General features: G+C 38.0%; 1 protein-coding gene across 2 annotated transcripts in view; it reads right to left on the reverse strand.

Moving 5' to 3' along the window:
- b4galnt3b (beta-1,4-N-acetyl-galactosaminyl transferase 3b) overlaps positions 1–19,644 on the reverse strand; it is a 110,285-nt gene that overhangs the window by 76,016 nt on the left and 14,625 nt on the right. The window contains exons 1-3 of one of the 2 annotated variants that reach the window (XM_061916847.1): positions 4,013–4,150; positions 3,624–3,676; positions 3,418–3,495 (exon numbers count right to left, since the gene is read on the reverse strand). In XM_061916847.1, coding sequence (XP_061772831.1) covers positions 3,418–3,495; positions 3,624–3,638 — 93 coding nt within the window. In that variant the 5' untranslated portion in view covers positions 3,639–3,676; positions 4,013–4,150. Of the gene's footprint in view, positions 1–3,417; positions 3,496–3,623; positions 3,677–4,012; positions 4,151–19,644 lie in introns of those variants that run through there. The other variant, XM_061916846.1, reaches the window with a different exon arrangement.

Genomic DNA, 19,644 nt, shown 5'->3' on the forward strand with positions numbered 1-19,644 from the left:
TTTTGATAAATTTCACCACCAGGGGTGCAAATGAGATCTCAAATTTTAGTTTTTTCGTAACATGTTTAACATTCGGGACGCGGGTTGTCTTACGTCAGCACCTGGTAGTTCACCTGACGTTTTTTTTTTTTTGTTGGGGGGGGGGGGGGGGGGGGGGGAAATAAATAGGGAAGTCCTTCTTCAGCTTGTTTTATCATATATTGCTGCTTTTGCACCTGTCAATGTTTACTTTTGTATGCACATTAAATCAACAAAAAAATCCTGACTTTGGAGCAATGTTCACGGACTCTTGGTTTGGCTCTCTATTAGATTCAATGGTTTTCTGTATTGGGACTATGATTCCAGTCCCAACTTGTTCACACCTCCTCATGTTGAAGCTACTTTTCCTTGTTGATGTTTCAAGGGTAGATATACAACAACAACAACAACAACACACACACGCACACGCACACACACACACTTGTCTTTCTTACCTTCTTGAGACCTCTGAAAAATTCCTGCCTCTTTAGGACCACTCTACTTTTGATAGATTTCACCACCAGGGGTGCAAATGAGATCTCTAATTTTAGTTTTTTCGTAACGTGTTTAACATTTGGGACGCGGGTTGTCTTACGTCAGCACCCGGTAGTTCACCTGACGTTAAATCAACAAAAAAATCCTGACTTTGGAGCAATGTTCACGGACTCTTGGTTTGGCTCTCTATTAGATTCAATGGTTTTCTGTATTGGGACCATGATTTCAGTCCCAACTTGTCCACCAGGCCTTATGTGGAAGGTACCTTTCCCTGTTGATGTCTCAAGAAGGGTAGAAATACAACACACACACACACACACACACACACACACACACACACACGCTAATATATTTACACAGCAGGAGATGTCAAGTTTCAGCACAAGCCCAGGTGTCCTGACAACATAATACCTATTTGATATCTGCCAAAGAGGGCATGTTATTTGAGCCGTGTGTGCGTGGGCGACAACAAGGGAGCACACTACTACTGGTGTAAGCCTCCTCCCTTCTGGTGCTAGTAGAGGCTGATCCTCGGTAAACATGACATTAAACATCCAGTATGTTAGCATGAAGGATGTTAGACAGTATACTGATTGTTCACGTTTAAAGGCTTCATGCCTGGCACTTTGGGACTATAGTCCTGAATGCTCTGTGACACCTTTATAGGACTTAACCAGGACCTTTATAGGACCTGAGTAGGACGGTATCTGCCTTATCTATTGATACACATTCACCCCACTTCTCCTGCAATAATTTTTCTTTTGAAGATGAAACAAAAATAATAATAACACATTTTAAGGCTGCCACACACCTTGCAATATTGTTGAGGAGTTCTGAATGTGTTGGGTTGTGTCGGTGTTGACTAACAAAGAGTAGCAAGGAGGTTGTTCAAAAGTATAAATGCTCCGACACCATGTCAATAGCAACCTGGAAAAAAAATAAATCGTACCGAATACTGTCAATCAATTGATCAATGTTTACTAACTTAGCCCTAAATCACGAGTGTCTCAAAGGGCTGCACAAGCCACAACGACATCCTGGGCTCAGATCCCACATCAGGGCAAGGAAAAACTCACAACCCAGTGGGATTTCAATGACAATGAGAAACCTTGGAGAGCACCGCAGATGTGGGTGAGATCTGCATCCCACTCGGCCCCTTAGTTCCAGTGAAAATTCTCCAGGATACCAAAACATTTTGGACAATTCCAAGCTCCCAACATTGTGGGAACAGTTTGGAGTGGGCCGCCTTCTTTATCCAACATGACTGTGCACCAGTGCACAAAGCAAAGTCCATAAATCCTGGACGATGCCAGTCACCCTCTGCATACAGTTATCAGTAGCCAGAGGAGCCTGTTCAGTGCTAGACTGCTTCATCCCAAGTGCAGGACTAATAGACTCAAAAACTCCTTTGTCCCACACGCCATTAGACTGTACAACTCCTCTCTGGGGAGGGGGCTGGGGGGTACTAGGATGACAGGGGATGCAAAACAATAACAGTGCAATACGTTTTCATAACATGTTCACTACTGCCTTGTTTCTCTTGTTATATTCTTATTTTACTGTTATATTTTTATTCCAATTTTTGCTTTTTTTTTGTATTTTTATTCTTATTGTAATATTTCTCTATTTTGTTTCCATTTAAACCCCCATTATTTACTTTTTACTTTTTTAAATTGATCTCAACTCTGTACACCGCTGCTGTAATTTTCTGAAGGAACTCTCTTGAAGGAATCAATAAAGTACTATCTATCTATTTATCTCTCTATCTTAAGACATGGATGGCAGAGTCTAGTGTGGATGAACTTGACTGGCCTGCACAGGGTCCTGACCTGAACCCTATAGAACACTTTTGGAATGAATTAGAACGGAGACTGTGACCTTACCAATGCGCTTTTGGAAGAATGGCGGAAAATTCCTATAAATGAACTTTGCGACCTTGTGGACAGCCTTCCCAGAAGAGTTGAAGCTGTAATAGCTGCATAATGGTCATATTGAACCCTATGGGTTAGGAATACGGATGGCACTTCAAGATCATATGTGAGTCAAGGCTGGTGGCCAAATACTTTTGGCAATATAGTGTACATATTGAAAGTAAAGGAGGGCTGTATCTGGAGTCAATTATTTTATGCACACGAGTGGAAGACCTCCAGAAACGAGGAACCCCATCTTTATATCTTTAATAGGTGCTAAAAAAACACATTCTAGAAACAATCTTCCTGTCATGCCTTGGTGATCATGTTTTGTTTGGCAATATTTTGTTTGGTTTTTGCACTGATTCAGCTCCTGTTTTTTCACTCCCTGCTGTGTTTCCATGACAACCCATTATTTTTCCCCTGTCCTCATGTCATGCACCTGATTCATTTGAACTCATGCAACTGTTGTCAATCACCACAGCACAATTTAAGCCTGTAGTTGCCAGGCAGTCAGCCTGGCGACCACACCCTCTCAAACCCTTGTTATTCATGCTGATGATCCATGCTGCTCTTTTTCATACTCTTTTCTCATTCCAAGTAAGTTTTCTTTATTCATGCCATAGTTTGCAAGTTTCGTTTTATGTCCATAGTTTTGCCGTTGTGGTAGTTTTGTTTTTCTTAGCCAACTTTTGAACCTCTGCTGAGAGCGCCTTTTGTTTGTTCCTTTTTTTTTTTAGTAAGATTAAAATCATGTTTAAAATCCAGTCGCTTTGCACCACGCGAAAACAAATCACAGCAAATTCCATCCTTTGGCAACACTTTTGAAGAGCCGATTATTTCCCCAGGAAGGCAAACTGTGGCCATAATGTGACACATTGTGGAACTAAACAAAAAGAAAACATGCAAAATGAAGAAAATGCAAAGAGGCATTATGTAATCGGGAAGAAAAGGCTGAAACGTAAATACTAATAAAGACAAAACAAAAATGCACCTGTGGTCTCCATGACTGTGGTTTAAATCCTGAGCTCAAAGCTACATTAGACTCCTCAAGTGGATGTCCCAGCCTCACCTGGAAAAGATTCAGGATTTGAGAAAGAGTCCACGCTTGTTATAGGGGTGGTTGCATCCCAAAATCATCCCTTTTTTCTACAGTGTGACCACCTCTTTTTTTAACATGCACCATTTTTTAGTTGCTCACCTTTGGTCGTGCATGGCTGCCTTCCAGCTGCTGCCGTCATCTGGATTTGTACCTTCCAAAACATAAACACACGCTTAAGACAAAAACATAAACGCTAGATTTACATTGGATACTAACATAAACGTTACTCACGAGACGCTGAAGGTTATAGTAATCTGTGCAAATAGTGAATGTTTTACCTACCAGGTCATGTTTTTTTTACTTTTTCCTCCATTTCCCCTCTTTTTAGCCTTTTTCCTCCAATACTTTGGAGCTTATGTAATACATTTCCACTTTTTCAAAGTTCTACTTCCACTTCTATCGAGCTTTTGTCACCAGAACAATAAAGCCCAGTGTCCCCACCCAGCACTTTATTATTTATTCTGTCAGGAGAGTTCCTTTACCTCACCTTTGCCTCACCTGCCAAAAATCACACTCCCATCATCTTTTCAAATGAAAACTTGATGGGAAAAAAAAGAAGATCTTCGTCTTTGTTTTTATGGGCGTGTGGCGGGAGCGAGGGGAACCATTGCTGGTGGAATGAAATGTGTCATTACCACTGGGGTGGAGACACCCACACCCATTGGGGGAGACAGCGCCAGCTTTGGCAACACAAGTAATTCTAGAGTGGTGGATGGGGGAAAGCGAGCGAGGGTTTATTTTTACCTCTGTGCCGTCTTTGACTTTGACACAATGTGGGTCGGATAACATGTGCACTTGTTTTTCCTTCTCAATCATCAACTTTTTAAACAACGGGCCCTACTTTCAAAGTATTAAAACCAACAAACTTTGAATTCTGTACTGTACGGTGTCATTTACTAGAGCAGTGTTTTGCAACCACTGTGTCGCGGGCAAACTAGTGTGCCGTGTGATACAATCTGGGAGATGATCTAATTTCACTTATTTGGCTGAAAAATATTTTTTGCAAACCAGTAATTATAGCCTGCAAATGATGCGTTGTTGTTGAGTGTCGGTGCTGTCTAGAGCTCGGCAGAATAACCGTGTAATACTCTTCCATATCAGTACGTGCAGAACAGCGGAAGGTAGTGTGCAGGTAAAAAGGTGTCTAATGCTTAAACCAAAAAGTGAGTGCCCCCTAAGAAAATGCAGTGAAGCTTAGGGAAGGCTATGCAAAACGAAACCTAAAGCGAACTGGCTACAAAGTAAACAAAAACAGAATGCTGGACGACAGCACAGACTTACTGTGGAGCAAAGACGGCGTCCACAAAAGTACATCCGAACATGACATGGCAATTAACAATTACTACGCAGAGAAGGAATAAAAACAACTGAAATATTCTTGATTGCTAAAACAAAGTGGATGCAGGAAATGTCGCTCAAAGGATGATATGAAACTGCTACGGGAAAATACCCCCAAAAAAGAAATAGAAGCTATATTGATGCATGCCTGGTTATGCTTTAAAGTCATATCCAACAATTACGACAATTACTTTTTACTGTCAACTGTTAGAATACTTTTATCTAAGTTATCACAAACACTTTGTGTTAAAATGATTTCCCGGTGAGAAGACCAAAAGCTTTCTTTGAACCTACCAAGAAGAAGGCTGGTAAAACTCCACTGTGTAGGGGGGGAAGCAAAATTAAGGTGTTCTGTTTCTTTCATGTATCGTGATCAACAGAAAGATATTGTCTGAGCCAACAACTACAAAAGCAAAGAGGAAGCAGGACCAGACTCCCCTCCGGACACCGCTTCTTTGAACTGTTTTACGACCTTTTCTGTGGACTGTTTACGACCCTCGTCCCTTAGAAGCAACTGTTGCCATGTGGTCAGAGAAATTCCAAATAAAGAAGGAGGCATACAATCTTTCGCTAGAGCATGCTGGAGACTGTACAAGAGTACAGACCAGACGTTTCTCCTCAAATTGAGCCAAATGTAATTCTGTCTCTGTTTGATTCTTTGTTTCTTGTCCTGTTTAATGGATGTCATCAGTGTGTGAACCTGACATCAACGGAGTTTCGTTTTTTTATGATTTCTGCTGGCGGTGTGCCTCCACATTTTTTCAATGCAAAAAAAATCGCCACTGCCCTACAGCACAGACCTCTGCCCTGTAAACATGCAAAAGTATGAGACACTTTTGCATGCTGTTGAAAGCGAGGATGTCTCCAAAGTTAAACCAAGAAAAGCAACTTCCTGGTTGGTTAATAAACAATTGGACAGTGCTGGGGTGATTCTGCGGTTGATGCCGCAATGACTCGAAAGGGTTGGGTTCCGAATATGCCACTGATGGGTATCCATTCACGTAAACTCATAGGGTATCAGTTTTCAATACCTTTGTTGCGCCTGACGTCGTGTCCAGTTGCAGACTAAAAAACAGCTCAACTTGGTGAGGAAACAAAGACTGGAGCAGCTTAGACAAACTACTGTACCTCTGTTGCAATTGTCAATGCTAACTAAGCACAAAGAACGCCTGGTAGAAAACACTCCATCGTGAAGTAAAGCTTGAGTTCTCCAAAATGCCCTAGCTGGATGCTAATTTTAGTTTGTCTTTGCCATATACGTGCTACTGATTAGCATTAGAGATTTTAAATGGCCATTTTAACATTTGTAAACTACAAGTAAGATGCACGTTACAATAAAACAGCTTGTCTGTAATATATACGCGATACCTGCAGTACAAACACTTTGTAGGGCGCAACATACGACTAGTCTCACAAATTCAGCTTCATGGCAAAGACTACTTCACAGCGAGGCAACAGACCAAAATCCACAATGGTGAAATTCAAGGCCGAGGACCATATCTGGCATTTACTAGGGCCCGCCATATCATTTTATATGGCCCGCCACATCACTTATTTTTATATGGTCCACCACATAATTTGTTTTCATATCATCCGCCACATCATTTATTTTTATATGGTCCACCACATCATTTATTTTTATATCATCCGCCACATCATTTATTTTCATATGGTCTGCCACTTCATTTATTTTTGTATGGTCCGCCACATCATTTATTTTTATATCATCCGCCACATCATTTATTTTTATATCATCCGCCACATCATTTATTTTTATATCATCCGCCACATCATTTATTTTTATATGGTCAGCCACATCATTTATTTTCATATCATCCGCCACATCATTTATTTTTATATCATCCTCCACATCATTTATTTTTATATGGTCTGCCACATCATTTATTTTTATATCATCCGCCACATCATTTATTTTTATATCATCCGCCACATCATTTATTTTTATATCATCCGCCACATCATTTATTTTTATATGGTCTGCCACATCATTTATTTTCATATCATCCGCCACATCATTTATTTTTATATCATCCTCCACATCATTTATTTTGGTCTGCCACGTCATTTATTTTTATATGGTCCACCACGTAATTTATTTTGATATCGTCCGCCACATCATTTATTTTTATATGGTCTGCCACATTATTAACTGTATTGTGGCCCGCCACATCATTTATTCTGACCCGTTATATTATTTTATAAGAGCCACCACATCATTTATTGTGATTAGCCATATTAACTTTTATGGACCAACACATCATTTTATTTGGTCCGCCACGATATTTATTATGTGGTCCGCCACAATATTTTATGTTGTCCGCCACGGTATTTTACGTGGCCCGCCGCAATATTTCATGTGGTCCGCCAAGATATTTTATGTGGTCCACCACAATATTTAAATGTGGTCCGCTACATTATTTTATGTGGTCCGCTACAATTTTTAATGTGGTCCACTACAATATTTCATGTGGTTCTCACCCGTATTTTATGTGGTCCGCAACATTATTTTATGTGGTCAGCTACAATATTTTATGTGGTCTTCACCCGTATTTTATGTGGTCCGCAACATTTAAATGTGGTCTGCTACATTATTTTATGTGGTCCGCCCCAATATTTAAATGTGGTCTGCTACATTATTTTATGTGGTCCGCTACAACATTTAAATGTGGTCTGTTACATTATTTTATGTGGTCCGCTACAACATTTAAATGTGGTCTGTTACATTATTTTATGTGGTCTGCTACAATATTTAAATGTGGTCTGCTACATTATTTTATGTGGTCCGCCCCAATATTTAAATTTGGTCTGCTAAATTATTTTATGTGGTCTTCACCCGTATTTTATGTGGTCCGCTACGACATTTAAATGTGGTCTGCTACATTATTTTATGTGGTCCGGTACAACATTTAAATGTGGTCTGCAACATTATTTTATTTGGTCCGCTAAAATATTTAAATGTGGTCTGCTACATTATTTTATGTGGTCCGGTACAACATTTAAATGTGGTCTGCAACATTATTCTATTTGGTCCGCTACAATATTTAAATGTGGTCTGCTACATTATTTTATGTGGTCCGCTACAATTTTTAAATGTGGTCTGCTACGTTATTTTATGTGGTCTGCTACAATTTTTAATGTGGTCCGCTACAAAATGTTATGTGGTCTTCCCCGATATTTTATGTGATCCGCTACATTATTTTATGTGGTCAGCTACAATATTTTATGTGATCCGCTACATTATTTTATGTGGTCCGCCCCAATATTTTATGCGGTCCCCAGTGATATTTATGTGGCCTGCGTAAGGCTAGAACTAATGAAGCACTTTCTGGGTAAATGTATTTGTTCTTTACATTTTGACAGAATAATGCAGTGCATTAAATTGCACATGTGCCACACTTTAATATTATCTGATCATGCAAGAAGATGTTACAAGATTATTTTGTTTTGGTTATCAAAAGTAAATACTTAAATATCTGCTTCTCACCTTGACGTACAACGTCAATGCAAGTTATCCATCAATCTGTAATATAATAAGAATAAAATAAGAATTAAAATACAGCCTACGATACAAATTGTATAACGAGGCTATTGTATGTTTATACTCACACATTTACTGTTACAAGCGGCCTTCTCAGGGCAGTAACAATTGCATTGTGGCCCTCAATAATAACGAGTTGGCCTACACCCTACTGCCATCTACCAGCTTGGAATTGCAACTGCATGCAAAGTCTACCATTTAATACTTGCAAATGAGACTAAGAAAAGTAACAAGAAAGCAAGATATGACAACTGGACAACACAGTTATCAGCTCACATTATAATGTTAGATTAAAAATATATATGTAGTATTATTACCACCATTTATTCACCTACACAAAAGTACCAAACATTGGTACCGTTGGGCACCAGTGTCAATTCCCAGGTGCCGGGAATTAGCATGTGATCGACTATGGCGGACGCTGCACAGAGATAGCAACGTGACCAAGATGCTAACCCAGTGTTGCACTTTTTATCATGCTTGGGGAAAAATAAGCCTACAAATGCGATCATTGTTCCAGCTTCTTCACCTGAGGGACATTTACTAACCGCTATATGTTCTCCTCTGTGGAGTGCTCACGTGACACACCAGTGGAAATGAAGATGAGGAATACAGGATGTGTGAAGCGGATCCTGGAGACACTGCTGTGGTAAAAAAAACTATTATTTTGACTCAGGGGGCCAAATTTAGAGAAAAAAATGTGTCTGGGGGGCCGGTATATCTATTTTTAGGAACACTAATCCAAAACCTCACAATAATGTCTGATTGAAAGCTACAAACGTTATGACAGACCGTCTTAAAAAACCAGAATGGAATTTAAAAATTTTTTACTGAATGAGACATGCAGAATGTACATAAAAATAAAGAATGTTACAATATTAACTATGAAGGATAAAACACTGAATATTGACAACATGTGAACATCACACCCTCTCCATCCACATGTTTGACAATCAGGCAAAACACAGCGAAATATGCACGCGGAGGGTAAAAAATAAAACCCACCTACAATCTGATATGCCGTATGTCTTTGAATTGCCGCCGGGGCGCTAATTAATTTAAAACCTTTTCTCACTCCGGCGTTTACCAAAGGCATACGGTAAAGGCAAGCATGCGCAAATTATTTTAAAACCTCTTCTCACTCCGGCGCTTACCAAAGGCATTTGGTAAATTTAGGCTTGCGCTTATAAATTTGAGTGTGATGTAATGATACCATCATGAAAAGAACATTTAATTAAAAAAAAAAAACTTTATTATTGTCTTACCTTTACTTATAAATAAAGTCCATGCGCAGATCCCTCTGATCAAAAGCATCGATAACTTGTTTATAGAAGTCTTCCTTATCTTTCTTCAGTTTTAAAAGTCTCTGTCTCGATTGAGATCTTCTTTTATTACCTCCTGCTTTGATTGAAAGTCCAGTTTAAAAAACAGTTTTATTGTAGATATGTAATCCTTCATGGTTAAAGTGCAAGCGAGAGGAAAAAATAAACACACGCTGCTCACTCTTGCTGCTTGTTGTCACTTCTTCTGCAGCTGAGTAGTCGCAAGAAGAATCACCAGCACCCTCTACCACTAGGAGGCGGGAGTCATTTAATGACTCATATTTTACACACGCAGCTACGGTATATTAATAAAACATATCTGCTTACTGTTCTTTTTAGCATATTCAATAGCTTGGACCTTAAATCCTACTGAATAGCTCTTAATCTTCTTCCCTTTATGCGATTTAAAATGATTGAAATCAGCCTCCTCCATTTTGAAAATGATGACAGGTGAAGTGTCACTCGTGACGTGACGAGTTCGACCCGGTGGAAATTCTAGGCATATGCTATTTATTTTGTGAAACGAGTTTGACCCAGCGGATAATCTAGACATGCGCTAATAAAAATAATATTTTGCAAAACGACATTGACCCGGCGTTAATCCTGTGCCGGCGGTAATGCTAAGCATGCGCTAGTTATTTTGCGAAACGAGTTTGACCCGGCAGTAATTTTAGGCAGGCGCATACTATGTACCCGGCGGCAATTCAAAGAAATACGGTATCATTAAATCTCCTTCTGCATCTGTCCCTGACACCCGCATTTCAGGCTGGCCGCTCTGGAACCACTCTGGGGAAATGCTCCCCACCCACACTGCTTGGTGCCTTGTCTGAGCTGCTGTGACTTACATTAACACAGTAACTAGTGACGCGTGGAAATCTGTACCCTTGTACAGTGTCATTACGCTCTGGCGAAGGATTGTACGAATCCTCCTTTATTTGGACTTTCTCTGACCACATGTCAACAGCTGCTTCTAAGGGAGGGGGGTCAAAAATAGTCATCGCCTTTGATCACAACAGTTCAAAAGAAAAGGTTGTAAACAGTTCACAGAAGAGGTTGTAAAAGAGTTCAAAAAAGGTTTGTAAAACAGTTCAAAAAGAGATTTGTAAACCAGTTGAAAAAGGAGGTTCAAAAAGAGGTCACCTGGAACTTGGGCAGATGCTGCCTTCTCTCCGCTTTGTAGTCCTTGGGTTAAAACAATATCTTTCTGTTGATTATATTACATGAAAGAAACAGAAACACCTTCATGTTGCTTCCCCCCTACACAGTGGAGTTTTACAAGCCTTTTTTGTAGGTTCAAAGACAGCTTTTGTCTTCTTGCCAGGAACTCATTTCAACACAAAATTTATTGTGATAGCTTAGATAAAATTATTCTAACACATAGTAACCAATTAAATGACCATCCATCCATCATCCATCCATCATCTTCCGCTTATCCGAGGTCGGGTCGCGGGGGCAACAGCCTAAGCAGGGAAACCCAGACTTCCCTCTCCCCAGCCACTTCGTCTAGCTCTTCCCGGGGGATCTCGAGGCGTTCCCAGGCCAGCCGGGAGACATAGTCTTCCCAACGTGTCCTGGGTCTTCCCCGTGGCCTCCTACCGGTTGGACATGGCCACCTACCGGTTGGACGTGCCCTAAACACCTCCCTAGGGAGGCGTTCGGGTGGCATCCTGACCAGATGCCCGAACCACCTCATCTGGCTCCTCTCGATGTGAAGGAGCAGCGGCTTTACTTTGAGTTCCTCCCGGATGGCACAGCTTCTCACCCTATCTCTAAGGGAGAGCCCCGCCACACGGCGGAGGAAACTCATTTCGGCCGCTTGTACCCGTGATCTTATCCTTTCGGTCATGACCCAAAGCTCATGACCATAGGTGAGGATGGGAACGTAGATCGACCGGTAAATTGAGAGCTTTGCCTTACGGCTCAGCTCCTTCTTCACCACAACGGATCGGTACAACGTCCGCATTACTGAAGACGCCACGCCGCACCGATCCGCCTGTCGATCTCACGATCCACTCTTCCCTCACTCGTGAACAAGACTCCTAGGTACTTGAACTCCTCCACTTGGGGCAGGGTCTCCTCCCCAACCCGGAGATGGGATTCCACCCTTTTCCGGGCGAGAACCATGGACTCGGACTTGGAGGTGCTGATTCTCATTCCGGTCGCTTCACACTCGGCTGCAAACCGATCCAGCGAGAGCTGAAGATCCCGGTCAGATGAAGCCATCAGGACCACATCATCTGCAAAAAGCAGAGACCTAATCCTGCGGTCACCAAACCGGAACCCCTCAACGCCTTGACTGCGCCTAGAAATTCTGTCCATAAAAGTTATGAACAGAATCGATTCTGTTAAATGACCATAGTAAGTAATTAAATTACCATAAAAACTAATCAGATGACCATAGTAACTAGTATATCATGCAAAAGTGCAGATTCCAACCATTGAAATACTTTGTATAGTTCAAGACTTCCAGTCATTATAAAACATGAGTGCATATCATAATGGCAGCTAAACTTTCCATCTTAAACATCTAAAAATATTAATTGGGAACATCCGGCATGGGCCAGATTGAAAAGCTTAACGGGCCGCATGTGGCCCCCGGGCCTTAATTTGCCCAGGTCTGCCCTAAAAGCAGGTTTGTCATACCTAAAAAGGGTGAGGTGAAATTTTAATTTTAGTCTGCTTTATAATGCTGGCATAATAGTCACTTTTTCATATGGATGAATTATGCACTTTATATAGCGTACCATAAAGTTATATACAACACTACCGCCGCATACCTATATATTTTTTTTTTTTTTTACAGTGAAGCGTACAAACTATTGCAACATAGCTGAAAAAAAAATAAACAAGGTCATTTGTGCAAGTTCTGTGCGACGACTTGGCAAGCATTTTCAGCCCGACGTTGACAACCGGTTTGATGACATTTTAAGTCTGTTAATTAAGGTGTTCATATTTGCGTTTTGTTATGACGTTCTTTCCGGAAATGTCACAAAATTCTGAACACCTCTCTAAATCCAATAAGCAAGTTTGAATTTGTGGATATTTCCGTTCAAAATGTACATTTTCGCTTTAAGTAAATAATCTTTATGGGTGTAACGGTACGTGTATTCGTATTGAACCGTTTCGATAAGGGGGTTTCGTTTCGGTTTGGAGGTGTACCGAATGAGTTTCCACACGGATATTTTAAGTAGCGTACCGCACGTAGTGTAAACAATGCACACTGAGGCACAACACACGGCATACTAGCAGCGACCGGGCTACGATGGACTGACCATACCTCCTCCTTTCACCGGATATGTTCTCTTTTGCGGGGCTGTCCGGGTGGAGTTTCTTAAATGCCTCAAATGTCCGGAATTTTAAGTTAGGGTTGCGTGTATTTTCAATGTACGTTCGGGGCTAAGAAGGGGTTAAAAACAAAACAAATTGTGCACGAAGCAGCATTCGTGAGGGAGGCGCAGAGACAGAGAGAGCGAGAGTTATGATAAACGCGCATGCGTCGCCAGGCTCGGCTTTTTACCCATAGATTTATCAGATTTTATTTTTTATTATCTATAGCAGGGGTGTCAAAAGTGTACCCCGGAGGCCATTTGCGGCCCCCAGCTAATGTTTTATGTGCCCACGGCCCATTCTAAAAATACTATTAAAATAAACAAAAACATAACAAAAGTGAAATAAAAAAGCTTAAAAGTTATATGTAATTTGGAAAAAGTTGCAACGTTGACTAATGAAACAAAGCTGTTTTATTTTCTTTCAAACTGTCATTGCTCAAAACATAATATTGAATCAAAATCAATGTTATTATGAATTATTGACCTATCGAAGGTTCCCATTACTTCACATCAAATATTCCACTAAGAAAAATATTTTTGGTGGAAGATTTTGCAAATTTGGTAAATAAATAACTAAAAGATTTATATTTTGTTGTTTTCTTACTGTACCGAAAATTAACCAAACCGGGACCTCTAAACCGAGGTACGTACTGAACCGAAATTTTTGTGTACCGTTACACCCGTAATAATCTTACATAATTTTATTTAATTAATAAGCTTTAATAAGGATTTCCCGGTTTTTCAAAGTCTTATTTTCACTATTTCCTCTTCACATTCCACATCTTTTAACCGTTTTTGACCATTCCACCTTCAAAACATTCAAAACAACCACTTTAAAAAACTAAAAAAAAAACTTGTACGTTTACCCTTTATTTAAATAATCTTACATAATTGTATTCAATTAATAACCTTGAATAGTTGGATCAGTTTTCAAATATTTACAGTTGTCCCTTCCCACTTCAAAGACTGTGGTTCCAATGTATTTTAAAGCATAATCTCTTTATTTTTGGCCTAAATTAAGCATTTTCTGGCACAAAATGTGTAAATTAACTAAAAATAAATAATGCACGGGTAAGATTGGCTACAAGACGGCGCCAAAGAAATATTATTGTAAGCGCTCAGCCTTAGGGAACATTATTAGGATTAAACAAGCGCAAAGGTGACTATGTGGTTTTAATTTAACTTAATAAACTGTTTTTAATTTGCTAGCTATTAAAGCATTCAATTCATAATTAATAATTCCAACTTTATCACAGTAATACCAGAAACCCATTAACAGCAGTCATTATCCATTTACATGAAATATTTCATATATTATTGTTTGTTGAGTACTTTTAATTTTTTAAACATTTCTTTTTGACATGTTTGGATGTTCCAACAAACTCTTTGATTAGTGCAGTCATAATCCGATCTTCTTTACACACCTTGCTTTATTTTTGCATCAATATACAGTATAGATTTTCTGTCTGTGATTTTATTTTTTGACATATTTATGAAGTATTTTTTTGTATTTTTATTCTAATAAGAAAGAGGAAATGCACTTTTCTGTAATTTTGCCTTTCCTTCATAACCACTATGCAAGACATGACGACAGATGGCTTTTTAAAAATGCATTCTAACTCGTAAATCAACATAAATAAAAGTCAGATGAGAGATCCTCTATTCCAGTGTTTTTCAACCACTGTGCCGCGGCACCGAGATACAGTCTGGTGTGCAGTGGGAGATTATCTAATTTCACCTATTTGGGTTAAAAATATTTTTTGCCAACCAGTAATTATAGTCTGCAAATGATGTGTTGTTGTTGAGTGTCAGTGCTTAGTAACTGTGTAATACTCTTCCATATCAGTAGGTGGCAGCCGGTAGCTAATAGCTGCGGGAGGCAGTGTGCAGGTAAAAAGGTGTCTAATTCTTAAACCAAAATTAAACAAAAGGTGAGTGCCGCTAAGAAAAGGCATTGAAGCTTAGGTATGGCTATGCAGAACCAAACTAAAACTGACCTGGCAGCAAAGTAAACAAAAACAGAATGCTGGACGACAGCAAAGACTTACTGCGGAGCAAAGACTTACTGCAGAGCAAAGACGGCGTCCACAAAGCATAAAGAAGGATAAAAACAACTAAAACCTTCTTGATTGCTAAAACAAAGTAGATGCGGGACATATCACTCAAAGGAAAACATGAAACTGCTACAGGAAAATACCGATAAAAGAGAAAAAGTATTTAAAATCGGAGTGCAAGACAAGAACTAAAACACTAGAGCTATATTGATGAATGCTTGGTTATGGTTTAAAGTCATATCCAACAATTGCTACAACGACAACTTTTTACTGTCAACTGAGTTTTGTTTTTTAAGGATGTCTGGTGGTGGTGTGCCTCTGCATTTTTTCAACACAAAAAAAATGTGCCTTGACTCCAAAAAGGTTGAAAAACACTGCTCTCTTCCACCCATAATCCTCCCCCCAAAAAAGCACCAACAATACTCCATTTAAATTTCTTGACTTGAATATTAACTAAGTGTTAGTGATATTGTTATTATGAGCGTTAACGCAGACAGACTATTTATAGCGGCCTTTCAAATGTTCTTGTAATCAGACCATATTTTTGGTATATTAGATGGAATTTTTTACCTGACATGTTTAGACTGTCATCTGCGGTCTTCATCAGAAGGGTTACCTGACCACTGTGATGTGTTGTCTAGCAGCTGTTCTTATAGGCGTGGCCAACCCGGCCGATCCGTCCCAAATCTACCTGGTTGGCTCTCCCAAGTTTACAGTCGAAACATGTCAGGTAAAAATTCCATCTAATATACTGAAAATATTGTCTGATTACAAGGACATTTGAAAAGTATATGAATAAGGAGACATAATGAACCCTTTTGAGCTATTTATAGCGGAGCCGTAATCACAAGCTTGTGTGCCAACGTTGATGTATTGAAAAAAATAAATAAAAAGATAATAGAAATAGATAAAAATAAAAACTAGAACAGCCTAACAGCTAGAACTAGCACGCATATATCTGAAAAAATTATTTTTTAAAAAGAAGGGGTTTTAGGCCTTTTTTAAAAGCATTCACGGTCTGTGGTGCCCTCAGGTGGTCAGGGAGAGCGTTCCACAGAATGGGAGCTGCGGAGCAGAAAGCCCGGTCTCCCATGGTTCGGAGTTTTGTCCTCGGAGGTTGGAGGAGGTTAGCCTGTACGGAGCGGAGGTGTCTTGTGGAGGATTTGGGGGGTGAGCAGTTCTTTGAGGTAGAGGGGGGCATAAATCATAAATCACACCTCTCACCTGGCTAGTGGTAGAACAAGGACGTATTCCGACAAGTTGGTACACTTTGACAGCCAATTTACACCAGAAAATGGCAAGAATGACACAAAAAGACACTTGGTTTCAGTCCTTCTTCATTAAAATGGGAATATATGAACATCCTAGCAGACCTTGTACAGTAAGTGTTTTTTTATCATGTTTGTTTGTCTCTCATAAAGTCTGCAGTGAATAACAATCAGTGATGGAGTTGAGAAAAAAAAGAGGAAATATTGTGAAGCGTTTTTGAAATTCATGTTTCGCATATGTTTAAAATGAGCAAACTGTGTAAATATTACATATTATTATAAATGTTACTACATTACACTTATACTTACATCATGTATATATGACATGTTATTATAAATGTTACTACATTACATATAAACTTACATCATGTATATATTACATGTTATTATGAATCTTACTATTTGACATATATACTTACATCATGTATATATTACATGTTATGATGAATGTTACTAGATACTACATATATACTTACATCATGTATGTATTACATGTTATTATAAATGTTACTACATGACATATATACCTACATCATGTATATATTACTTGTTATTCTGAATGTTACTACATGACATATATACTTACATCATGTATATATTACATGTAATTATGAATGTTACTACATGACACATAAACTTACATCATGTATATATCACATGTTATTATGTATGTTACTGCATGACATATACACTTACATCATGTATATATTGCATGTTATTATGAATGTTACTACATGATATATATACTTACATCATGTATATATTACATGTTATTATGAATGTTACTAGATACTACATATATACTTACATCATGTATGTATTACATGTTATTATGAATGTTACTACATTGCAAAAATCCTTACACCGCCGCCACAAATATGCAACTTTCATATGCAGTTAAATAGCCTTAAAAACAGATTTCATTGCTTGCTTTATTGATAACATAAAAAAACGTCTTGTGGATGAACATGAAATGAACCGTTTTTGGTATGTCACTCGCCATCACGACGACGTTAAGCAAACGTGAAATGTTGTCATCTTCACTTCCTCTGCTGCAGTCCTGTGTGTCTTAATTGTGTCGTGAAATGTGTGTGTGTGTGTGTGTCTGTGTGTGTGTTTTGGGGGAGAAAAGCAAAGGAATGTATGGAAAGGGAGCCCCTACCTTACCTACATTACAGCTTTGGCATGTGTTTACATGTCAAGCTTTGTTCAAAGAGTGTGTGCGTGTGTGTGTGTGTGTGTGTGTGTGTGTGTGTGTGTGTGTGTGTGTGTGTGTGTGTGTGTGTGTGTGTGTTCTTGTATTTCTCCCCTTCTTGAGACATGAAGAAGGAAAAGTATCTTCCATATGAGGAGGTGTGAACAAGTGATAACATAAATCATGGTCCCAATAACACTGCATCTGATAGACAATGTCTCATTTGCACCCCTGCTGGTGACATCTTTCAAAATGAGGGTGGTCCCAAAAAGGAGGGATTTTAAAAGTGGTCAACATATGAAACAACAAGTGTGTGTGAGAAATTTAAATGCGCCCCCTTTGCCCAAAATTAATTAAAATAAAAAAATAAATATGTGTTTAAAGACATACTGTAATAACAAAGTAAATAATGAAGATTAAAAATCAAGTATATACAAAAAAATTCAAAATTAAAAAATTAACAAAAAGTAATATTTTTCTCATAATGTGTTAACTTTTTTTTATAAAATTGGGAACACTTTCTCATATTCTGTTTCTGTAATATTTTCTCGTAAAATTATTACTTTTTTTATATAAAATTATTACTTTTTAATGCAAAATGGCGACATTTGTCATATAAAATTCTGACTTTTATCACAATATTACCAATTGTTTGTTCTTAAAAAATTGTGCTTTTTTTTTTATTAAAATAATGACTTTTGTCATTTTTTATTTATTTATTTCCTTTATTTAACCAGGTAAAATCCCATTGAGATCAAATATCTCTTTTCCAAGCGAGACCTGGCCAAGAGGGCAGCAGCAAGGTTACAATAAAAACAGTAAACAACACATAAAACATCACATTTACAACTGCAATCCTTTATCATTTTGCCAACTAAAATTCCGATTATTATAATAATATTGCCAACATTTTAAATTTTTATTATAAAATTGTGACTTTCATTGAGTACATTTGCGACTCTTTTCATAAAATGGCCAAAATGTTAAGCTTTTTCTTGTAAAATTGTGACTCTTATTGAGTACAATTCCAACTTTTGTCATAATATTGCACAAATGTTCAGTTTTTCTTGTAAAATTGTGACCGTTATGGAGTAAAATTCCTACCTTTATCATATTATTGCACAAATGTTCAGTTTTTCTTGTTAAATTGCGACTGTTAGTGAGTGAAATTCCAAATTTTGTCATAATATTGCACAAATGTTAAATTTTTCTTGTAAAATTGCGACTTTTATGGAGTAAAATTCCAACTTCTATCATATTATTGCACCAATGTTCAATTTTTATTTTCAAATTTCGTCTGTTATTGAGTAAAATTACAACTTTTATCACAATATTACACAACTTTTCAGTTTTTCTTGTAAAATTTTGACTGTTATTTAGTAAAATTCCAACTTTTATCATAATATTGCACAAATGTTCGGTTATTCTTGTAAAATTGTGACTGTTATTGAGTACAATTCCAACTTTTATCATAATATTGCACAAATGTTCAGTTTTCATTGTATTATTTTGACTGTTATTGAGTAAAATTCCAACTTTTATCATAATATTATACCAATGTTCAGTTTTTCTTGTAAAATTGCGACTGTTATTGAGTACAATTCCAAATTTTATCATAATATTGCACAAATGTTCAGTTTTTATTGTAACATTATGACGGTTATTGAGTAAAAGTCCATCTTTTATCATAAAATTGCACACATGTTCAGTTGTTCTTGTAAAATTGTGACTGTTATTGAGTAAATTCCAACTTTTACCATAATATTGCACAAATGTTCAGATTTTCTTGTAAAATTGCGACTTTTGAGTAAAATGCCAACTTTCATCATAATATTGCACAAATGTTCAGTTTTTCTTGTAAAATTTTGACTGTTATTGAGTAAAATTCCAACTTTTATCATAATATTGCACAAATGTTCAGTTTTTCTGCTAAAATTTTGACTGTTTAGTAAAATTCCAACTTTTATCATAATATTGCACAAATGTTCGGTTATTCTTGTAAAATTGTGACTGTTATTGAGTACAATTCCAACTTTTATCATAATATTGCACAA

This window comes from Nerophis ophidion, linkage group LG12 (assembly GCF_033978795.1).
Source record: "Nerophis ophidion isolate RoL-2023_Sa linkage group LG12, RoL_Noph_v1.0, whole genome shotgun sequence".
In the NCBI taxonomy this organism is placed as follows: domain Eukaryota; kingdom Metazoa; phylum Chordata; class Actinopteri; order Syngnathiformes; family Syngnathidae; genus Nerophis; species Nerophis ophidion.